The 25036-nt window shown below is 44.6% G+C and overlaps 1 protein-coding gene across 2 annotated transcripts in view; it reads left to right on the top strand.

Annotated features, from left to right (window-relative positions):
- LOC144668658 (protein transport protein Sec24A-like) overlaps window positions 1-25036 on the top strand; it is a 49996-nt gene that overhangs the window by 7534 nt on the left and 17426 nt on the right. Inside the window, exons 3-11 of one of the 2 annotated variants that reach the window (XM_078530943.1) lie at window positions 12051-12163; window positions 13210-13382; window positions 14882-14984; window positions 16761-16887; window positions 18133-18242; window positions 19561-19673; window positions 20581-20699; window positions 22499-22554; window positions 23682-23882. In XM_078530943.1, the coding sequence (XP_078387069.1) occupies window positions 12051-12163; window positions 13210-13382; window positions 14882-14984; window positions 16761-16887; window positions 18133-18242; window positions 19561-19673; window positions 20581-20699; window positions 22499-22554; window positions 23682-23882 (1115 nt within the window). The remainder of the gene's footprint in view (window positions 1-12050; window positions 12164-13209; window positions 13383-14881; window positions 14985-16760; window positions 16888-18132; window positions 18243-19560; window positions 19674-20580; window positions 20700-22498; window positions 22555-23681; window positions 23883-25036) is intronic. The other variant, XM_078530944.1, reaches the window with a different exon arrangement.

Here is a 25036-nt window from a genome sequence, read left to right as displayed (position 1 = left end):
AGAAATAAAAACAGAAAGTGCTGGAAAAACTCAGCTGGTCTGGCAGCATTTGTGGAGAGAAACAGAGTTAATGTTTCGAATCCAATATGATTCTTCTGAAGAAGAAATGTTAACTCTATTTCTCTCTCCACAGTTGCTCCCAGACTGGCTGAGTCTTTCCGGAACTTTCTGTTTTTATTTCAGATCCCCAGCACCTGCAGTATTTTGCTTTTATTTTAATGTTTGCTCAGATCTGTGTGGAGGGAATCGGAAATGACACCAATTACATCTTTGGCTATTACCAGTTCCTTTCTCATTGTAGAGAATTGTTCTTTTGATTTGATCCATTCCAGGTGACTTCAGCGTATGGATTTCGACCACCAGTCGTAATTTCTTTAACAGTCTCTGTATTTTTCTCTCTCATCCCCATTTATGACTTTTATTCCATTCCCCTCTTTAGGTTTCTCTTGTCTCCTGTCCTAGTCAATATTTATCCCTCAATCAACATCATTAAACAACATTATCTGGCCATTATCATATTGCTGTTTGTGGGAGCTTGCTGTGTGCAAATTGGCTGCTGCTTTACTAAAGTGCAACAGGGGCTAAACTTCAAAAGTACTTTATTGGATGTAAAACGCTTTGGGACACCTTGAGGTTGTGAAAGGTTCTATATAATTACAAGTGGTTATTTCTTTAGGAGCTGTTAGTTAGAATGGGATGCCATTTTTACTCCAAGCTGTGTAGACCATCTGACTAATCTCATGTCCCCTTGTGCCACCGATGGGAGATCTGTGAGAATGCTGCCCAGTGATTTGTTTTCCAAACTGCTGCCCATCTCTCCCATGGAAGAGGAAGGAACCTCACCTGTCCTTATGTGTCTCTGAGGGTGGGGAGAGAGCCTCACCTGTCCTTATGTGTCTCTGAGGGTGGGGAGAGAGCCTCACCTGTCCTTATGTGTCTCTGAGGGTGGGGAGAGAGCCTCACCTGTCCTTATGTGTCTCTGAGGGTGGGGAGAGAGCCTCACCTGTCCTTATGTGTCTCTGAGGGTGGGGAGAGAGCCTCACCTGTCCTTATGTGTCTCTGAGGGTGGGGAGAGAGCCTCACCTGTCCTTATGTGTCTCTGAGGGTGGGGAGAGAGCCTCACCTGTCCTTAAGTGTCTCTGAGAGTGAGGAGAGAGCCTCACCTGTCCTTATGTGTCTCCGAGGGTGGGGAGAGAGCCTCACCTGCCCTCGCTGAGTTCCTGCTTGTGGGAAGAATATCTCACCTATACCCCACCCCCCCACTTTGATGTATCCCCAAGGGTGAGGAGAGAGCTTCACCTGGTCTTGATATGTCCCTAGGGGGAAGATGGGGGGATTCCTCACCTGTCCTTGTTGTTGCTGGTTTAAGAATATATCTAAATCAATTTGATTGCATGTGTCAGACTTTCATGTGTGAAAGGTGTACTAGAAACAAAACCTGTATTTATATACTGTCAGATCTCCCATGGCATTACTCATGGGATTTGCTGTTTTAAAACAATATAAGTACTTCACAAAATATCTCACCATGGCCACTGATTTACAGTCCTATTCTGCCGTGTCAGATCAACAAAGGGCGACGGAGAAAGCTAGTGTTGATGGAAGTGTACGCTATAAACAAACCTGTATATATTATTGGTGATTGTACAGCCTTGTTCATGGTAACAAAAACAGAATTACCTGGAAAAACTCAGCAGGTCTGGCAGCATCGGCAGAGAAGAAAAGAGTTGACGTTTCGAGTCCTCATGACCCTTCAACAGATTAGTTGGAGGAAGTAGTATATCTTGTCGGTGTTGTAACAGGCCAGGGGAAGTTGTAACTGCACCTCTGGATGAAAGTTAAAGTAACAGGTCTTCTTGCAATATTGGTGTTTATAGCACCACCCTATGGAGGAAGTAAGAATAGAAGTTGTTACAATATTACCAAAACATAAGGCTTGACGGATTTTTTCAGGTAATTCTGTTTTTGTTATGTATCTATATGGTTTCAAATAATCTGCATATAAATTACAAAGTGAGACTTGTTTATAGCATATGCTCTACTTTATATGTGTCCATAATTTTAATAGTAAAAGTAACATACTTCAGCAGAGCTCATTTACTCTCATTGACTCAAAGTTTTCAGAACTCAATCAAAAAGCATTTTGCCAATTACTGGCACATTTCACTATCTCCCTCCGTATCTCTCAAACGCCTATCACATCCTCAGACTCTCAGTGAGCAGTGCCATCGGAGATCTGCCGGTATTATTTAATGCTACTCTGACTGTGAGCAATGTCATAGGAGGGCTACTAATATTCCGTCCGCTCTCTATGAGCAACGCCACAGCAGGTCAGATGGTATGCCATTTGATTTCACTGAGTAATGCCACAGGAAGTATGCTAGTATTTGTAATGAATTATTCTGACTCACTGTGAGCAATGCCATGGGAGGTCTGCTAGTATCCCGAGCTTTAACTCACTATGAGCAATGCCACGAGAGGTCTGCTAGTATTCCAAGTTTCAACTCACTGTGAGCAATGCCATGAGAGGTCTGTTAGTATTCCGAGTTTCAGCTTATTGTGAGCAATGCCACCTGAGTTCTGCTAGTGTTCTGAGTTTCAACTCACTGTGAGCAATGCCATGGGTGGTCTTCTAGTATTCTGAGTTTCAACTCACTGTGAGCAATGCCATGAGAGGTCTGTTAGTATTCCGAGTTTCAGCTCATTGTAAGCAATGCCACGTGAGTTCTGCTAGTATTCCAAGTTTCAACTCCCTGTCAGCATTGCTTTCTGCTGGTGCTATTGCTTTAGAATGGACGTGCCAACATAGAACATTACAAGATAGACACTTGAAACTTAATCAATTAAGTGATATACTAGCCTGCATGTTAATATCTACCAATGCCCTAGCTTAAGACTTTATAAAGATCAATGTGGTTTTAATGTACTTTGTTGAAACTCTTCAGGGGCCACGATTAGAAACTGGGGAAATTACAAGTCAGGTTTAGTTATGGGAATAATTTCACGCTTAAAGTTGTGTCTATGTGAATAAGCATATAATCCAGGCTGACACTCCAGTGCAGTATTGAGCTAGTGCTTCAGTGCCAGAGGAACGTCTTTCTGATGAGACTTAAAACCGAGGTCCCGTCTGCTCTCTTGTGGACGCAAAATATCCGATGGCACTATTTCGAAGAAAGGAGTTTTCCCCAGTGTCTGGCCAATATTTATCCGTCAACCAGAGTCACGAAAACAGATTATCACATTGCTACTTGTGGGAGCTGTCTGTTCACAAATTGGCTGCTGTGCTTCTGATGTTGCAACAGTGACTACACTTCAACAGTACTTCATTGGCCATAAAGCACTTTAAGACACCCTAACATTGTGAAAGGTGCTATATAAATGAAAGTCTATCTTCCTTTTTCTCCTTAATAATTTTCCAACCCAAGGACTATCTAGTCACAGTGAGTCACACTCATGCCTCTGAAGCCGGAAGTTGTGCATTCAAGTGGTGCTACCAGAGCTGAGCACATCGTCTTTACTCTGAAGTACAGACTCATGACTTTTTGAATGAATCATTAAACTAAGGCTGGCATGGCACAATTTGAAGAAGAGGAGGTGAGTTCAAATTGTGCCCGGGCCAATGTTTATCTCAATTGTGTTACCAGGTGCCAAAATTGTTGTCTGCATTTTTTTTTGTAACAACACTCCTTTTTAAAAAGCAATCTATTAGCGGTGAAGTATTTTGGGCCTTTGTGAAAGATGCTATATATATGAAAAGAGTTTGGTCTTTTTTTGCTTCTGCTTTGTATTTATTCTTTCTGTGAAGAAGTGCACCATAGAATGATACAGCACAGGAGGAGGCCATTTGGCCCATTATGCCTGTGCTGGCTCTTTGGTAGAGTTATCCAATTAATCTCAGTTGCCAATCTTTCCTCGTAGAATGTTACATTGTTGGAGGTGACCTCTTTCATGTGAGACGTTAAACATTGTCTGCCCTCTCAGGTGGATGTAAAAGTTCACAAGGCAGTATTTTGAAGAAGAGCAGGGAGGGGTTCTCACTAGTGTCCAATCCAATATTTATCCCTCAATCAACATAAAAAAAAACAGATCATCTGGTTCTCACATTGCTGTTTGTGGGAGCTTGCTGTGTGTAAATTGGCTGCTGCATTTTTTACACTTTACAGTGACCGCACTTCAAAAAGTACTTGGTTGGGGTAAAGCACTTTAAGATGTCTCTGGTGGTCGTGAATGGCGCTATATAAATGGAAATCTGTCTTTCTCTCATAGCCCTATAGGTATTTCCATTCAAATATTTATCCAGTTCCCTTTTGAAAGTTTCAAATGAATCTGTTTCCACCACCCTTTTCGATGGTGCATTCCAGATCATAACAATTTTCTGTGTAAAAACAGTTTCTTCCTGTTCTTTTGCCAAGCACCTAAAAATGTGTTTTCTGTTTATCAATCCCCTGCCACTGGAAACAGTTTCTCCCTGTTTACCCTATCGAAACCCTTCAAAGTTTTTACTACCTCTACCAACTCTCCCTTTAACCTGCTGTGCTCTAAGGAGAACAACCCCATCTTCTCCAGTCTCCCCACATAAATTAATTCCCGCATCCCTGGTACCACCTAATAAATCTCCTTTGCACCCTCTCTAAGGCTGTGACACCTTTCCCAAAGTGTGGTGGCCCAGAATTGTTAACGGGGAGGTGATGGTGTAGTGGTAATATCGCTGAGCTAGCAATCCGGAGACCCAGGCTAATGCTCTGGGGATATGGGTTCAAATCCCACCATGGCAGCTAGCAGAGTTTAAATTCAGTTAATAAAATCTGGAATCAGAAAGCTAGTCTCAGTAATGGTGGCCATGAAAACTATTGTTGATTGTCATTTAAAAACCCATCTGCATCACAGAGAAAATCTGCCATCCTTACCTGCGTGTGACTCCAGACTCACAGCAATGTGAGTGACCCTTAACTGCCCCTTGGAATTGCCTAGCAAGCCACTCAGTTCAAGGGCATTAGGGATAGGCAACAAAGTGACACCCACAACCCGTTAAGGAATAAATAAAAACAAAAATATTCCAGCCGAGGCCTAAGCAGTGTCTTATCAAGGTCTAAGGGATACGCTGCTATGAAGATGCTGTCTTATGGTAAGGTGCAGCCTGTTCCAGTACATGCACCAGAGAAACAAAATGAGGTTAAAGAATTAAAGGTAAATTTCCTTAAAAGTATCAGCTGGTACATATAGAGGGTGAAATTGGTGATAGGTGATCGTGCAAAATGAGTGATAGCCATTTGATAGGTTCGCCTAGTTTTCTAGTAAATTTCCAATTTCACACCCGTCCACTCCTTCAGTGCCCCTGTGCTAGGTCAGTCTTTGGTCACGTGGCCCATCTTTAGGCCCAAACCCTGCTCCCATTGAGTATCAAATCCAGTTGGAATCGCAGACACAGATCCCATACAAAATTAGCGTGAAGAATGAGACTGAAGAGCTGGTAGCTAGCAACTGTAGAAGATGGTGAGGGAGCAGTGAATGTGGAGAAGATTGCTCATTGGTTAGCCCTAAGGAATGTTGCCATGGTGACAGAGCATGGTTGGCTTGCGCAGATGCTCAATCTATTGAGAAGATTTGCGGAAAAGAGATTACACTGATGAACGCGGCTGAATCAGATTAACTCACAGAGCTAAATATAAAGGCACCCATGGAATATAGGCAGGGCTGGCCAGATAAAATTAGTTCTTTAGGGAGGGAGAAAGCTCAGACTCATTGACGTAGCATGGGGATTGAAACTATGAAGTGGGTATTATCCATCACCAATGCAGCTGACCAGCTTTGTGATCCCAGATGGTTAATGGCTATCCTCCTCCTGGACTAGATGTTGAATCCAGTGTGGGATAACGGTTTGTAACCTCCTACAACCCTCTGAGACTTCTGCAATTACCCAGTTCTGGCCTCTTGTGTAGCTTCGGACTTTCATTGCTCCACCATTGGTGGCCTTGCTTTTAGCTACCTGGGCATTAAGCTATAGAGTTCTCTTCCTAAATTTCTTCACCTTATTTTATTATTCATTCACAGGATGTGGGCTTCGCTGGCTAGGCCAGCATTTATTGCCTATCCCTGGTTGCCCTTGAGAAGGTGGTGGTGAGCTGCCTTCTTGAACCGCTGCAGCCCATGTGGTGTAGGTACACCCACAGTGCTGTTAGGGAGGGAGTTCCAGGATTTTGACCCAGCGACAGTGTAGGAACGACCAATATGTTTCCAAGTCAGGATGGTGAGTGGCTTGGAGGAGAACTTCCAGGTGGTGGTGTTCCTGTGTGTCTGCTGCCCTTGTCCTTCTAGATGGTAGTGGTCGTGGCTTTGGAAGGTGCTGTCGAAGGAGCCTTGGTGAATTCCTGCAGTGCATCTTGTAGATGGTACACACTGCTGCTACTGTGCGTCGGTGGCAAAGGGAGTGAATGTTTGTGGATGTGGTGCCCATCAAGCGGGCTGCTTTGTCCTGGACGGTGTCAAGCTTCTTGAGTGTTGTAGGAGCTGCATTCGCCCAGGCAAGTGGGGAGTATTCCATCACACTCCTGACTTGCGCCTTGGACAGGCTTTGGGGAGTCAGGAGGTGAGTTACTCATTGCACTATTCCTAGCCTGTGACCTGCTCTTGTAGCCACAGTATTTGTATGGCTAGTCCAGTTCAGTTTCTGGTCAATGGTAACCTCCAGGATGATACCTCTTCCTTCTCCTTTAAGATACTCCTCAGAGCTGTGACCAAGCTTTTGGTCACTATCCTTGTATCACTCTGTGTCTCGATGTCAACCTATAATGCTGCTGTGCCTTGAGATGTTTTGCCACTTTAAAGTCACTTTATAAATGGAAGTTGTTATTGTTGTAGGCAGCAAATCCCTACAAGTAGGTCAGTGCTCTCTCAACTGTTCATATAGCCTCTTATGTCTTTGTGTTTGAACTGTGGCCAAATCTTCAGCAGCTACACACTAAATATTCTGTAAATTATTTTCCTCTCCATCCCAGTTAGTCAATGTCTGGAATTGTGCTGTTAAAAAATGCCAAATAATTTGATGTGTTTTTCTCATCTCTGCTCACTCAATCATTGCGGGCTGCAAATACTTACTGGCTGCCAACTTTCAACGAGTAGGATTTTTGAGAAGCTGGAGTGAGATTGAAGTTATGGATACTTGTGAGTGAATTGTAGGGTAATTCACTCTGAATTATCACGTAAACCTGAATAACCCACTACTTGTGAGAATTCAATGTGAGGATCTTTTCTGGGTGGTGGGGGTGGGGGAGGAGTTTTAATGTTGTGTGATGCTACAATATGGGTAATATTAACTATGAACATGTGAATTAGGAGCAGGAGTAGGCCACTGTAGTATAAAGAAGATTCAGACATGCTGTGCAAGGAGTGATTGATTTGATACCATCCCTTTTACATATTGTCTAAAGTGAAAATTATTCCTTTCGTGTGATGAAGCAATTCGTGACAGTCCCAAATACTAAAAAAACATTACTTGGTTGTTATCGCATTGCTGTTTGTGTGAGCTTGTTGTGCTTGTGTTAATACATTGCAACAGTGCCTACACCTTGTGAAAGGTACTTAGTGATGCACAAGTTCTTTCTTGGACATGACAACACTTTCATGCAGTGCCCTGGGCCAAACTGAAGTCTGCTGCCACTGGTCGTAGCCTGAGTGGCAGATCAGACACGATACACTGACGGATTTTAGTAGGTCTGTGCAGACTGCCCTGAGGCTCATCTGTGCTTGTTGCTGTGCCTGTTACTATTTCTGTAGCTATGCCAACGAGAGGCAAATGAGTAGGTTATTGCGGTGAGGGAGGTGACACAATCTGCTACTGGTATAAATGATTGATGCTGTACTGTTCTAATTAAAATTTTGCCATCTGCATTGTTTGTATTGTGGATGGTGTATCTGTTTCATGTGCCATTACTCTCTGAAATCAGTACTCCTGTTGGAAAGCTTTAATCTACTGGGGGAGTGGTGTGGGGAGGGAGGAACCAACTACTGCAAAGCATACTGCAGACCGATGTATAATGCATTCTGCTCAATCTCTCTCACTCTCTCTCACTTAGGGTCACGTTGGGAAATCTTTAAAACACAGTTAAATAATTCCTCGTGATTCAGGCTCAAGCGTGCTGTCCAAACTCCTTTCAGGTGAAGCAGCGCTTCACTTGCACTTCCCTCAGTTTGGTCTACTGCATTCGCTGCTCCCAATGCGGTCTCCTCTACATTGGAGAGACCAAACGCAGACTGGGTGACTTCTTTGCGGAACACCTTCGGTCTGTCCGCAAGCATGACCCAGACCTTCCTGTCGCTTGCTATTTCAACACTCCATCCTGCTCTCATGCCCACATGTCTGTCCTTGGCCTGCTGCATTGTTCCAGTGAAGCTCAACGCAAACTGGAGGAACAGCACCTCATCTTCCGACTAGGCACTTTACAGCCTTCCGGACTGAATATTGAATTCAACAACTTCAGATCATGAACTCTCTCCTCCAAATTCACCCCTTTTTGATCCCCTTTTCTCAAATATTTATTTTTTAATTTTAATATTTTTTGCCCCACCTATTTTTATTATTTTTAAAATTTATTTCCATTTATTGTTTTATCCCCACATTTTAGCCTATTTCAACCTTTTTTCCACACCGTTCCCTCCCCCCACCCCACCCCCACTAGGGCTATCTGTCACTTGCTCATTCTGCTTTCTACTCTTAATGTCATCATCAGCACCTCCTTTAACCAGTATCACCACCGTCAACACCCCTTCGACCTTGTGTCTATGACATCTTTTGCAATCTCTCCTTTGCCTCCACCTATCACTGGCCTTCTATCCAGCTTTACTTGTCCCGGCCCCCCTTAAACATATTTCACCACATTTTCACTTCTCTTCAGTTCTGAAGAAGAGTCACCTGGACTCGAAACGTTAACTCTGTCTTTCTCTCCACAGATGCTGTAAGACCTGCTGAGTTTTTCCAGCAATTTTTGTTTTTGTTTCAGATTTCCAGCATCCGGAGTATTTTGCTTTTATGCAAGTTTATTGCTCAGACCCCAATAACTGTTATGGTAGATTCATACAATCTTGTTTCCTGCTGACCTGAGGTGATCAAACTTGGCCTCTGTAGATGTTGGACTTCTGACTGTCCAGTGAGCTCTGAGCTTAGAGGGGCTGTTCCCTGATATATTATGTATCCTTTTGTTGTGAGTTATACCAGAGTGTACATTGAAGTGAGTCCCTTCTCATCCAAACTCTAGACTTGACAAAATGATTGTCTTGATTGATATAGTTTCTACTTCCATTGTCCTGGCCAATGACTGATGTTAACACAAATTAAAATTCTGATAATCACGTTCAGATGTGATTAACTTTAGGACCTAGGTAAGTTCTAACATCTTCATCTCTTTTCTCTCCCCCTTCTGCCAGTCTAAACGGGTACTCCTATTTACTGGCTGTAAAGCATATTATTATTCAGTTGCTGTCTCTCGCTTTGAGGATGATGTCTACTCAGGTTGTGAATTCCTGCATTGGTCTTCATGTGACTAAACAAGCCAATTCTCGACCTGCAGATCTTTGGTCACATGGGGCAGGATGTCCCACGAGGCAGTGGATCCGGAGTGTAGGATTCACTTCCTTTTCTTTCCTTCTCTGCCACTTTGCTGTCCCATCATTAAGGGGTTTGGACTCAAAGCATGATGCAACTTGATGGACAAGTTGTCGCCACTTTGAGCGATTGGTAGCAAGTTCCTCCAAGTTATTAATGTCAATGCTGTGGTGCTTCAAGGAGAGCTTCAGAGTGTCTTTGTAGTGTTTTCCTTCTCCTATTAGATATTCTAGCATGCGCTATAGAATGCATCGATTTATCTATTTCTCTCTCTATAACTCCCTCATGCTCTCTCTTTATCCATCTATCCCTCTCCCTCTTTATCTCTCTCCTCCTCTCTCCATCTTCATCAGGCTTAGTTCAGTCAGTAAAACGCTCGTCTCTGAGTCAGAATACTATAGGTTCTAAGCCCCACGTTGAGACCTTCCTAAGTGCAAATTGGCTGTTACATTGTCAACATAGGCAACAGTTCAAAAATAATGAATTGGTGACAATGTGCTTCAGGACATTCTAAGGATGTCACAGAATAAACCAAATAGTGCAGGTTCTTTACTTGCTCCCAGTCTGTCTCTGCTTTCTGCTCCCTCCCAGTCTTGTCTGGTATCTGCTCACTCTCAACCTTTTCCTGCTCTCTGCTCTCTCCCAGTATTTCTGCTCCCTGCTCACTCCAGATATGTCTCTAGTCACTCCCAATCTGTCTCTGCTCCTTCCCAGCCTGTCTCTGCTCACTCCTAGTCCATCTCAGCTCTCTGCTCACTTCCAGTCTGTCTGCTGTCTGCTTGTTCCCAGTCCGGCTGCTCCAAGTCTGCCTCTGCTCACTCCCAATCTATCTGCTGTCTGCTCACTCCTGTCTGTCTGCTCCCTGTCTGCTCTCTCTGCCCCTCCCAGTTTGTCTCTGCTGACTCCCAGTCTGTCTGCTGTTTGCTTGCTCCTTGGCCCATCCTTCCTCAGACCCCATTCTTCCTGACAGTTTTGGTCTCCCCTCTGGTAATCCTTCTCTAAACCACCTCCAACGAGAGGAGATCAAAACTGCACATGGTATTCGAGGTGCGGTCTCACCAATGCCCTGTATAACTGAAGCATAACATCCTTACTTTTATGTTCAATTCATTTCATAATAAAGGATAACATTAAATTAGCCTTCTTGATTACATGCTGTACCTGCATACTAACTCATGCACGGAAACACCTAGATCCCTCTGCACCTCTGGATTCTGTGGTCATTCTCCTTTTAGGTAATATTCTGCTTTTTTATTCTTACTGCCAAAGTGAACAACTTCACATTTTCCCACATTATGCTCCATCTGCCAGATTTTTTCCCACTCACTCAACTCATCTACATCCCTCTGCAAACTCCTTATGTCTTCTTCACAACATACTTTCCTACATATCTTTGTGTCGTCTGCAAATTTAGCTGCCATATCTTCGCTCCCCTCATCTAAGTCATTGATATAAATTGTAAAAAGTTGAGGCCCCAGCACAGACCCCTGCAGGACTCCATTCGTCACATCCTGCCAATCAGACAAAGACCCATTTATGCATACTCTCTGTTTCCTGCCACCCAGCCAATCCTCTCTCCAGGCTAATATGCTACCCCCTGCACCATGAGCATTTATTTTCCGCAATAGCCTTTGATGTGGCACTTTATTAAATGCCTTCTGAAACCCCAAGTACAGCACGTCTACAGTCTCCCTTTTCAAAGAACTCTAATAAATTGGTTAAACATGATTTCTCTTTCACAAAACCATGCTGGCTCTTCCCGATTGCCTTGTATTTCTCTAAGTGCCCAGCTATAACCTCTTTAATGATCGACTCTTAATACCTTCCCCACGACAGACATCAAGCTAACTGGCCTATAATTTCCTGTTTTCTGCCCTCCCTCCCTTCTTGAATAGAGGGGTTATATTTGCTACTTTCCAGTCTGATGGAACCTTTCCAAAATCTAGGGAATTTTGGAAAATTAACACCAACGCATCTACTGCCTCTTTAGCCACCTCTTTTAAGACCCTAGGGTGAAGTCCATCAGGACCCAAAGAGTTGCCAGCCCAGAGCGCCATCAGTTTGCTCAGTACCACTTCCCTAGTGATTGCAATTTAACTAAGTTCCTCTCTCCCCTCCACCTTCTGATTTACAGCTATTACTGATATTTTTTTATATCCTCATAGTGAAGACAGAAGCAAAATATTTGTTCATTTCATCCACCATTTCCTTATTATCTACTAGCTCCCCATTCTTACTCACTAGAGGAGCAACACTCACTTTACCTACTCTTTTCCTGTTTAAATACCTGTAGAAATTCTTGCTATCTGTTTTTACATTTCTAGCTAGCTTCCTCTCATACTCTAATTTCTTACTCCCGATTAACCTTTTAGTCATTCTCTGCTATTCTTTATATTCTGACCAATCATCTGACCTGCCAACCATCTGAACTTGTTCTTGTTGTCCATTCCAGTTCATCATTCAGGCACTAATGGGTCCGTTGGATCTCAGTCACACACCTGTCCTGGGCAAAGTCTGCAGAACAAGTCATCACTCACAGAGGTTCTGAGGAGTTCGGCAGTGCAGGTTGGTAGAATCACAGAATGGTTACAGCACAGAAGGAGGCCATTTGGCCTCCCACAGATTTTGCCTTATGGAGGATGGGAAGGTTATGCAGGTCCTGCCAGAGAAGCTTTGGCGAGTTGCCGAGTGCATCCAGTGGCTCCTGGGCACTGCAGCCACGGTGTGCCGCTGACCGAGGGAGTGGATGCTTAAGGCAGTGCATGGCGTGCCAACCAAGTACACACCAAATGAAAGCAAGTCAATTTTTGTTTCCAATTTGTTTCTCTCCTGTCTTTCTGGGTGTAGAGAGCACCTTCCAGTACCTCAGCCATGGGTTATTCATCATATGGGACTCCCCCAGACACTGAGTCATTTGTGGAGAGTGTTACAACACTGGCTGACCCTGCTCTTGCAATAACACTCACTAGTGCACTTTCCACCATTAGATATGGGGCAGGGATGGACAGACTGAGATGGCACCCTGGTCGGTTTTTTAAATTCCACCTTTGAATATTGCTGAAAAAAAGAGATGTTGCCGAAACTTTTCGTCTTGCACTCATCAGGACAGATGCAAGAATGCCAAATTTCAAAGGGAGCAACAATTTATACTGCATAAGAAAAGGGTGTTGATTCATTGGCAAGCTGGCTCTGATTGGTTGAGGTGTTGCCATGGAGAATGCACCGGGGAACTATTGCAATCCTATTTTTTTGTTTATTTCAAAAAACGTGCAATGGACATGTTCCTTTTGCCTGTAGAGGTCAGGTCCCTGCATATGAATATACGCAGCTTCTAGCAAGTGTAAGTGAGCCACGTTGTGAGCCCGACTGATCATTTTTAAACCTTTCTCAGCCCCAATCCCTGCCATGGCCAAGAGCAGGAATCCAACCTAGTACAAGAAAGAGGCCAACTCCATCACTGCCTTCTCAGGTGGCAACCGGCAACGAGTAATGAATGCAGCTTTGTCGGCAACGCCCACATCCCCGTGAATGGATACGTATAAAGACTCTGCTCCCATTTCCCCACCTTTTCCAAGTGTCCTGTGCAATGATTTTATCTGTTGTCCTGACAGGAGACGTTCTGCATGAAGCAGCTGCAAGAGTCGACAGCCAACCTGAACCAACGTGAAGGCCACGTGTGGCCCATCAACCTCCTGCAGCAAAGGGATGTTCCGCGGGCAGAACCGGCGACAGCCCCTGAGCCAAACCTGAGCGCCCACCTCCGGAAATTGAACTGCTGCTCGGAGTAAGAACTGTGTGGGCTCTATGAATAACATCCAGAGAAAGCCAGACTTACATGTATCCAGCACCTTTCCCAGCTGCAGGACACCCCAAAATGCTTCACAGCCAAGTACTTTTTTTTTTTGAAGTGTGGTCATTTCTATAATGTAGGGAGGGTAGCAGCCAGTCTGTGCTCATTGAAGTCCCACGAATGGCAATGAGGTAATGACTGGACCATTCATTTTTATTGATCTTGGTCAAGAGATAAATATTGGCCAGGACACAGGGTAAAACCACCCCCTGCTCTTCCAACGGCAGGCGGGGACTTGGCTAACACCTCGCCCTTAGCCTGGCCACACCTACAATACCATGTCCAGTTTAGCTTCCCTCACATATGGATGCCAAGACCCTGCCTGAGGTAGGCTAGTTGATTTCTACCTAGTTTAAGGGCTTTTAGCTATCAGAACAGAGAACTAGAGCTTCTTACTTGGGAAATGTGTGGAGTATGTCCACCTGCAAGGATCGAGGGTGAATCTTGGTAAACCTCATGCAGTGCAAGCAGTAATTACTCACTGTCAGATATTCTGGGATCATTTCAACCATCCCCTGCCCTGAGTGGAGTACCAGTCTTGTGTGTTATGTTCCCTTGTTCCCTGCCCTCCCCCCACCTCTGACTAACACGTAGCATATGGGAGCAGTCCCTCATTTCCTTCAAAGCACATGCCATTTATCAGGGAGCTTTCTGATCTCGTGCTTGCTGTGCCTGAGATGTTACACTGTTAAATAGTTGGCCATTCATTGCCAAAACAGTTTGTGATACTTGCCAGTATAAACATTCTTGCTGGGGATGATAAACACACCCAATTTACAGTATAAACTACAGAAACAGAAGCGAACAGTCTTCCCCAGACCTTTTACACAGGATGTCCTAAATTAAAATTCTGTTTAAGTCAATGGTGCATAACAGGGAGTACAGGGATGAACCTGTTTGTTAGCTACGTAGAGGGTGGAATCTTCTGATCCTGCCTGCAGCAGGAAGTTTGGCGGGAGGGGGAGCTAAATTTGAGGCCAAACATCAGTTTCCCAACGGTGGGATGAACCTTAGGAATTAATTTCTCAGGAATTTAAAGGCAGATTAAAGGCAGGTCGAGCTTCCCAATGAACAATGTCGGGAAGCCCTTCTGCATGCATTAGCATCTCATGTATATTCATTAAAAGGCCACCTCACCGGAATTTAGCTCCCCCTCCAAAGTTATTTCCCCGGCAGTCAGAGATTAGAACATTCACTTTTACAACTGCACAATAAGTGGCGTGCACCTGGAGAACTTGGGTATAGTAAAGGTATACTGGACTGAGATACATGACCTATCTTAATCAGACAGCCTGCCCAATTCACAGTAGGTGTGTGTGATTCAGATTGACATGGGCAGTGAACTTGCACAACACCGGGGTATTTTCTGTGTGTAGAACTCACAATGCAACCATGCTGCAATAATTGTTGTGTTTTCCTGTTTGCTTCTCTAGTGTGTTTCAGTGCACACTGGTGAATATTCCACAGACTCCGGCACTGCTGAAACAGGTGAAACTTCCTCTGGGTCTTATCTTCCAACCCTTCAAGGATTCCAGGGTAAGTCGAATGGAATGGGACGAACATTCTCCCGGGCTGTGTGGGTCCTTAACCATTTACCGTAGCTTCATTTCTGAATCAGTTGACATTTTTGTTCAGTAAAGGGATCAAAGGATGTTATGGTACGGGCTATGGTGCAGATCAGCCATGATCTAACAAAATGGGGAGAACAGGCTCGAAGGGCTGAATAGTCCATACCCTTCCCTATGTTGCTACATTCCTGATATATGGGCGCATCTACATTGCTCCCACATCTGCCCCTTCTCAAAAGTGATAACATCCTTCCACTGATTAGGAGAGCAGAACTGCCCACTGTACTGGCCAGAGCCTTGTACAGCAACACCGAGTTTTCTTAGCTTACCAAGCAATCTTGATCTGCTATTGCTCAATCTGTCCGTAATTAGCCATAGTTCGGAAGGGACCGTAGGCAGCTCTCTCTGTTTAGAGAGGGAGAGACAAGTGGTAATAGCTTGAGAGGCACCATTCTGTATCAAGTATGGCTGACCAGGAATTTCTCCCACTCTTTCCACCTGCCCTTGGCATATTGGAAGGGTTAGCAGGTTGATAATCAGCCTGTTTGGCTGCGTCATGAACGCCCTTTCCACGGCCAAGAGGTCCTGGATTGGGACTTGAACCAGCCCAGAAGGATAAACAGTTCAAAATTGTCAAAGGCCAGTAAAAACCAATACCTTTGGAGCTCCATTTTCAGGTGTACAAGACCAGTTTGAACAAATTTTACTGGTATCATTAATTTCCAGTTTTTTCCTTAATGTCTGGCTCAGAGGCAAAGGCACTACCCTCTGAGCCACCGGATCTCGCTATAACTCCACTGTAAATAATTAATTAATATCCTGCATCTTTGTCAATTTACCTTCCAAAAGACCATGCAGATACAGCTCCATTCGGGTTGCCAACTCTGGTTGGACCTGGAGGGTCATCACATGACTTCTTGCCTCCAAGTACCCCACGCCCACACATCCACCATTGGTCACTTGATACATGCATCATCGTGGTGCCCGCCTTCCTACAGCCAATCGGAAAATGGGGCAGACTCTTCACTACTCAGCTGGATAATTCCTGCCTCTCAGTAAAACTACCTTCTTTTTCCCCATGTCCGATATTTTTATAATAATAATCAAAAGTCTTCAAAGAATTCTATCTTTACAAACAGTTTTTTTTTTATTGCCACCTATGCTTTTGTTTCTCCTGTCTTTGGTCATTGTACTTTAGAAGAATAAGAGGTAATCTTACTGAAACATATAAGATACTGAGGGGGCTTGACAGGGTCGATGCTGAAAGGATGTTTCTTTGGGGGGGAATCTAGAACTGGGAGCACAATTTAAAGATAAGGGGTCTCCCATTTATGACAGAGGTGAGGAGGAATTTCTTCTTTCAGAGGGTCATTAGTCTTTGGAATTCTCTTCCACAGAGAGCAATGGAGGCTGGGTCATTGAATGTATTCAACGCTGAATTAGACAGATTTTTGATTGACAATTCAGGGAGCCAAGGGTTATGGGCAACCCTTGGGCAAGAAAGTTGTGTTAAGGCCACTATCAGATTAGCTGTGGTCTTGTTGAAAGATGGAGTAGACTCATTGGGCTGAATGACCCACTCCTGCCCCAGTTTCTTATGATTTTATGCTGACAGCTATATCCTGGAGGTTAGTCTTTCGATCCTGGAATGTTGATGACCCTAAGCTAGGTTAAGGAACAGTGATAAGGCGACATTGGAATAAATAGTACAATGTTGATAACATGTTACCTGCTGCTTTTCCAGGAGCCTCCACTGCTGATCACTGATGTACCCCCTCGCTGTACAACGTGTCAGACCTACATCAACCCCTTCATCACCTTCATTGATCAGCAACACTGGAAATGCAACACTTGTTTCTCACTCAATGATGGTAGGAGCACTTGTAGGTAGTTGACTTGGTCTTCTCTGGGAACATTCAGAGGCCAAACCAAAATTTAGGTTGATGTTCAGGTTTCAGCCGTGAATAATGGATACCTTGGGAACATGTAGTTGGATCAAAGAGTTCAGATGTCATCACAAAGCACCAGAAGAAAGCCCAAATGGGTTGAAACTACAATTCAAACATGATATCTGATAGTTGCCTTCATATACAGAACCCAGCAGAGTCAATGGCCAGTTTTATCCTATTGCTCCATAACGAGGGTTGTCCACATGTAAATTGTCAGGGATGAAGGTGCCTATAGGCAATACATGATTAGTAACTGATATAATCACACGTGTTTATCAACTGATGGGAATTGCAAGTTGTCCTGGGTTTAATTTCTCTAGACGTCCAGCTTGGTTTCATGAGTAACACTCTCCCGATTTTCCATAAGCTTAATGACTAGAAGTCTCAGTGGAATGTAACTGGTGTTGAGGCCCAGTCAAATAGGTCTCTGCCCCTTCCTTCTGTCCATGGCAATACTGAGGATAATTGGCCAACTGTCTGGCTGCCCTGCATAAGACCAACTAGCCAATTGGGAGTGCCATTTCGAGGTGAAGCATGGAGGGAGCCCAGTTTTAATATGATAAATGTTCTCCACTATCTGGAAGGGTGTAGCTCCAACAACAATTAGGAAGCTCAACACCAACCAGGACAGAGCAGCCCAATCACCTGCTAGTGTCCCAAGGGGGTTCAAAGTTGTTCATCAAAGCCAAGCAGCAGAACACTAGTGAGGTAACTAAAGTGCAGCGAGAATCTTGGTTTTGTGACAGTCTCTGAAGGACAGGAGATGTCCTGTGAAGGACAGGCAAGACGAAGGGGCTTAGGCAGAAAATTCCAGGGATGGGCCAGTGGGGCAGGGGGAGGAGGGGGGGTGCCGGATGGTGAGGAATTGATGCCTAAACCTCTGCTGCCAATAGCAGGGTGGCAGGAAGTGGGGGGTGACCGTACAGTAGAGCTGGAAGAGTGGAGAGTGTAGGCAACAGACGAGGTTGTGAAGGTAAAAAGAGGCAAGGTAGCGAAGGGCTTTGTAGCCCAACACAGAGGTTTTAAAATCAGTTCACTGAATGGCTGGTCATTGGAGGAGGTCGGTAATGATCGGGGTGAAAGGAGAGCAGGACCTGGTGAAGGAGAGGATGCAACAGAGGAGATCAGATTAGTTGGCGTTCACTATCCAATTCTTTCTTCTTCCAGTTCCTGGGAATTTCCTCTTTGATCCCATGACAGGCAGTTACTGTAACCCGCACAGTCGGCCGGAACTGCAGCATGCAGCACTGGAGTTCATGGTACCTCTGGAATATCAGGTACAAGCTGATTCACTGCAGAACACCCGTGCCAGAGATACCCTGCACACATTTATCCAGACTTGTCTGTACCAGCTCTCTGTAAAGGCTCCTCCGTTAGTCCCACTCCTCTGCCTTTTCCCTGTAGCTCTGCAATTTTTTCCCTTCAGTTGCTATTCAATTCCCTTTAGAAAAACATGATTGAATCTTCCACTATATCCTAAGGCAATTAATTCAGACCCTAATAACTTACTATATAAAAAGATTTTTCCTTATGTGCCTTTGTTTTTTATGACTGTACATATCACCTGTACCAGCTATACTCTGTCCCACTGTACATATCACCTGTACCATCTACACCCTGTCCCACTGTACATATCACCTGTACCAGCTATACTCTGTCCCACTGTACATATCACCTGTACCATCTACACCCTGTCCCACTGTACATATCACCTGCACCAGCTATACTCTGTCCCACTGTACATATCACCTGTACCAGCTATACTCTGTCCCACTGTACATATCACCTGTACCAGCTATACTCTGTCCCATTGTACACATTACCTGTACCCCCTACACCCTTTCCCACTGTACATATCACCTGAACCAGCTATACCCTTTCCCACTGTACATATCACCTGTACCAGCTACACCCTGTCCCACTGTACAAATTACCTGTACCCCCTACACCCTGTCCCATTGTACACATTACCTGTACCCCCTACACCCTGTCCCACTGTACATATCACCTGTTCCAGCTACACCCTGTCCAACTGTACACATTACCTGTATCTCCTAATCCCTGCCCCACTGTACATATCACCTGTACCAGCTACATCCTGTCCCACTGTACAACTCACCTCTTCTAGATACATCCTCTACCACTGCACAGAATAACTGTGCCAGGTACACCCTCCCTTAATGCACAGTGTCAACGTGCAGACCATTTGTACCAGGTAGACCCTCTGTCATTATGTTGAACACCTGTACCAGGTAGGCAGGTCTCCCAGCACTTGACCAATCCTTCTCTATAACTGGGCCTGGCTGGCAGAAGCATGGGATCGGCCATGGGTGGGGGAGGGCCGGTGGGGGCGGGGTGGGGGAAGGTGAGTGCTATCTGCTTTGCTTATCTTTCATTCCCTTCTGTGAGCATTGGCACGCCGTGACCTCCTTCGAGTGGACAGCTGAGGTGAATTACTTCCACCCCTAACAGTGGCCACACCTCCCCACTGCCCATTCATAAACCGCTGTTTACTGTGACATAATTGGTGCATCGCTTCGACTGTCAGGAGATTGATTTCACTGATTGTTCTCTGTTATCTCTGTCCTTGCTCAGGCTGGGTGCCCTCGGCCTGTAACATACCTGTTTGTGTTTGATGTTAGTTACAACGCGGTGGAAACTGGTTATCTGGGAATTGTCTGCAAAACCCTGCTGGAGAACATAGACAGGTGAGGCATTGAGTATCTGTCTGCTTAATCCATTTTCCAAATCGAATGAACGTTTGGCCATCAATCCGGGTCCATGTCAAAATGTTTTCAATGTGAAGTGTCAGATCTCTCAAGTCAGAGGGTTGTGGGTTCCTGGCCAACATTTCACATAGAGCAAACAGCACCAAAAATCATTAGCCTCACATTGTCGAATATTGGATCTTGCTGTGTACAGAAGGGATGTCACTGCGCTTGCGGGTGAAGCATTTTGGTGCAGGGAGCTCCATGGAATATCACATGGACCATTCAATCAGGCCGCTGGGACCAAAGTCTAATGCCTGATCCAGTGGACAGCACCTCAGGCAAAGTAGCACCCCATTGTACTGGAGGCTGAGGCTGGATTTATGTGCTTGGGGACAAACTGATGGACAGAAAAAGACCCTCTTTGTCCATTCAGCCTGACCCCCACAGCCGCGATGTCTTGTTCATCACAGAACAGACACTCTAAATTCAATCCGGACCCAAAGTATCTCCACTGGAGAGGCTAGGACAAACATTAAAAACCCAGGCCACTTATGGAAAAAATATCTAGAAAATTAGGCATTCAAAATCAGTGCAGGAAACCAGCCTGCCCTGATTAATATTGATTGGAGCTCAAACTCACAACTTTCTAACCTAGTTTTATGGGTAAGATAGAGCTCATGGAGGGGTAGATGGCTGATGGACATTTAAAGGAGTGGCATGACACACTGAGTGGAACTTTTCTCATTCCATGCTTGTCCCCACTTACATGAGTTCAAATCCCAGATCCCTCCCCCTCGAGCGGTCCCACTGCACTTAAAACAGGCTACCACAGGAAAACAGCTGCAGTTCCTTTAGTGGGGACTGATCGCACTTCCAACCCTGTTTTCCTGTTTCTGTTACCCAGGTTACCAGGTGATTCACGGACCCGCATTGGGTTTATTACATTTGACAGCACGGTGAACTTCTACCACTTGCACAGCAGTCTGTCTCGACCCCGCATGATGGTTGTGGCTGATGTTGATGGTAAGTTGTTATTTAGTGGGGCTAGAACCAATTTGTTTCATTGCGTTAATACACGTTTGTTAATGGCAGACTGGTTTGGCTCAATAGAACCTGGACTGAGCATCTGTCCCTTGCTGATGTTTGGGTGCTGCCCCCTCAGCTCCAGGTAATCCTGAAAACCGATCCTCCAACAGGCAGGGTAGCTGCACAAGCAGTGGGAGGCTTATCATTATTCTGTTTTGGTAAGCTGTGTGATTAGAGCTGGTTAAAAACCACTGTGCACATTGCGGGATCCTTAGGCTTTGTTCCAGGCCACCCCATGCCTAAGCGATCTGGGCCTGAGTGAGTGAGCCTGGGTTTTTTCTTGTGCCATTTCTGAGTCTGTTGTGGACTACATCGCTAGAGATTGATTGCTAGGATTAGTCAGCAACTCCATTATTGTTAGAACATAGAATCATAGATTGTTACAGCACAGAAGGCCATTCGGCCCATTGTACATGTTCCAGCTCTTTGTTTCTTGCTCTTTCCCCAAGGCCCAGCAAATCTTTCCCTTTCAAGTGGTATCCAATTTCCATTTGAAAGTTCTTATTGAATCTGCTTTCCCCGGCCTTTCAGGCAATGCAACCCAGCCCGCTGTGTAAATGTCTCTTTCCCTCACGTTGCCTCTGGATCTTTTCCAATCACCTTAAATCCGTGGACCCCTGGTTATCGACTCTTCTGCCACTTGGAACAGCTTTTGCCTGTTTACTTCATCAAAACCCCTTCAAGATTTTGAACAACTCTCTTAAATCTCCCCCTTAGCTGACTATTGGGTTAATAGAAGGCTAACGAAATGGACCTTGGTCTAGCAATTCCTGGAATTGGTGAAAAAAAGTGAGCACTTCATCTTAACTAAAGAGGCTATCAGGGTGGAAACGAAAGTACTTAAGTTTTGGGGCTCTTAATCATGATGATGGATTTCATTGCGTGTGTGAATTTTCAGAACAAAAAAAACTGGAAATGGAAAAGGTGGAAAATGGTCACATACCCAAGGACTTTCTGTATAGTCATTTGGTAATACAGAACTTGAGTATTGCTGACAAAAAACAGCAACGTATGGTGAGGTAGTTGGAGCCAGACAACCAGTAGGATCATCAAAGCTGTGCTTCAAGGATGCTTGCATGCGAGACTTGAAGGACCACTCTTCCTTAAACCCACATTTTTGATCATACTTTGTATCACTCCTCTCCTGATATCATCTTCATTGGCTCAGCATCTATTTTCTTCCAATCATCCCTCTGTGAAGTGCGTTGGGACGTTTTTCCATGTTAAAAGGTGCTATGTAAATGTAAGTTGTTGTTGTTAATGCCACACCCTTTTTATTCGTTCATGGTATCCGGACATCTCCGTCAAAGCCAGCATTTATTGTCCATCCCTAATTTGCCTTTGAGAAGGTGGTGGTGAGCTGCCTTCTTGAACCACTGCAGTCCATGTGGTGTAGGTACACCCACAGTGCTGTTAGGGAGGGAGTTCTAAGATTTTTGACCCAGCGACAGTGAAGGAACAGCCAATATATTTCCAAGACAGGATGGTGTGTGGCTTGGAGGGTTCTTGCAGGTGGTGGTTTTCCCATGTATCTGCTGCCCTTGTTTTTTCAGTTGGTGGAAGTCACAGATTTGCAAGGTGTTGTCGAAGGTGGTGTGGCAAGTTGCTGTGGTGCGCCTTGTGGATGGTACATATTGCAGCCACCCTGAATCTCGAATCGAGATGCGCAGGTTAAGCTTCCATTGCTGCACTGTTTGCAGTCTTTGCAATGATCACACATGTTGGTCTTGTTTCAGATATTTTTATCCCAAGTGAAGATAAGTTGTTGGTGAATCTGCAACAAAGCCGGCAGGTAATATGATTCTCCTTTCATGTTGTAATGCAACTTAATAGAGTTGTAACCAAGTCATTTTTTTTCCAAGTCAAAGCCAAGTCACAAGACTTTGCAAAGTGAAAGTCACTAACATGTCCTCTTACTCTTTTTGATTTACTTCCCTGTACTCTGAAAATCTGACATGGATTAAAATGCAAACATGGGAGTTGAAGAAGCCTTTACTTTGCTCCATTTGTTGGCTGAGCAATAATAATCCTAGCCTGTGGCCTATTCCTGTTGTTATATGAACTTTGCCTACTTTCTGGACACAAATTCCCTGACATTAGTGACTGGATAATCGATTGTAAATTTAATGGTAGCCCAAACGTTCCAAGGGCCCTCTTCTTGGCCAGTTGAGCTTTCCATTTCCTCACCTCTTCCAATGCCCCTCCTAACAAATCAACCCTGAGAGGTCGCGGGTGTCAGCAACTGTCTCCCAGTTGTATGTGTCAACTTCATATTGTGCCAACTTCATATCGCGCTTGTAAGTGTCTTTGTAGCATGTACTCGTGCACTAACCGCATGCAATAGAAATGTGCAATCATACTAACCTCATGTTTTTCTTATGTGATTAACCATATAAAAGTGCTTCACATCTAAGCACTTTAAGAACTCCACCAAGTCTTCTAAAAGGCTACCCTGTGTGGTCTGATGATGACAGATGGGGCTGTAACTGAGAGCTCGCTCGTGGTCTTCCAGTCCTCTCTACTCCACACTTCCTGCCAAAGTAGGATGGAACTTGCCCAGCTCTTCCACAAGTTCTGCAAAGTCTTGCAAACCCTGTGAGCGACACTGGTACTGGTCTCATGATGACTGCAAGTACAGGGTCGGAATAGTGCATTTATCAATAAAGATTATTCATCAGATGTTTCACTACCTCTTTATTCCACGTGCATATACAATAAGGGAAAGATAGTGAATATCTGGAAACCCAACAACATACACTCGCCTAACTTACCCTTCTATATATTCAGATAAATGACCAGTAAAAAGTCTGAATCAGGTTGTAAAATTATTCAAAGATCGCTATGACTTAGCTGATTCATGTTTGAATGTGTCTGTCCCTGTTATACCTTGTCTACTAATTCTCCACTCCTTTGCCATAGCTTGTTATCTCTTTGCTTGAGGAATTCCCAGTTGCATTCAGGGAGACTCAGAAGAGGCAGTGCGCGTTTGGACCTGCATTGCAGGCTGCTCAGAAACTCCTGAAGTATTGTGGTGGGCGTGTGTCCGCTTTTCTGACCCAGTTACCCAATGTAGGCTGTGGGTCCTTGCAACCCCGGGAAGACCCTGGCGATAGTACTCTGGTAGGTTGAGTTTTCTTCTATGGCCCATTACCTTAATGGAGGAATCTTATTGTTCAGAAAGTGATGGTCGTAAAAATTAGTTGGAATTACATAGGATGCACAGCTCAGAAACAGGCCAGTTGGCTCAATTGGTTCCTGCTTTATGAGCCACCTTGCATCCCTCTTCATTAACCCTATCAGCGTATCCCTCTATTCCTTTCTCCCTCGTGCTTATCTAGCTTCCCCAATACTATTTGCTTCAACTACACTTTGCGATAGTGAGTTCCACATTCTAACCACCCTTTGGGTGAAGAAGTTTCTCCTGAATTCCTTATTTGGGTATATTAGTGGCTATCTTATATCTTATACTTACTGTGGGGAGACAGTGGTGTAGTGAAAATGTCACTGGACAAATAACCCAGAGGCCCAGGCAGCTGGTGGAATTTGAATTCAGTTAATAAATCTGGAATTGAAAGCTAGGCTCAGTAATGGGGACCATGGCAACCATCACTGATTGTCGTAAAAACCTCATCTGGTTCACTAACGCCCTTTAGGAAGGAAATTGCTGTCCTTACCTGGCCTGGTCTGGCCTACATGCGACTCCAGGCCCACAGCAATGTGGTTGACTCTTAACTGCCCTCTAAAATGGCCTAGCAAGCCATTCAGTTCAAGGGCAATTAGGGATGGGCAACAAATGCTGGTGTTGCCAGTGACATCCACATCCCATGAAAGAATTAAAAAAAAGATTCCTAGTTTCGATCTCTGTCACAAGTGGAAACATCTTCTCTACCTCAGTCCTGTCAAACCTTTTCATAATTTTGAAAACTTCTATCAGGTCAACCCTCAGCCTTTTCATTTCTAGAGAAGAGAGCCCCAGCTTGTTTAATCTTTGCTGAGAGCTATTCAGCTCTGTTTTTGTCCTCATGAAGTTTCTTCTCATCTGCTTCTAAATCCTTTCCATAATGTAGAGACTAGAGCTGCACACTAACCACGGCTCTACTAATCCTTAACATAATTTCCCCGCTTTTCAATTCCGTCCCTCGTGAAATAAACCCCAGTGCTTGTTTTGTTTTGGCCTTCTTAACCTGCGTCACTACTCTTAGTATAAAATAAAAGCAGAAAATGCTGGAAAAACTCAGCAGGTCTGGCAGCACCTGTGGAGAGAGAAACAGAGT

This window comes from Cetorhinus maximus, chromosome 27, assembly GCF_964194155.1.
Source record: "Cetorhinus maximus chromosome 27, sCetMax3.hap1.1, whole genome shotgun sequence".
Classification (NCBI taxonomy): Eukaryota; Metazoa; Chordata; class Chondrichthyes; order Lamniformes; family Cetorhinidae; genus Cetorhinus; species Cetorhinus maximus.
Note: the sequence above shows the minus strand (reverse complement) of the source record. Positions and strands in the feature narration are given on the sequence as shown.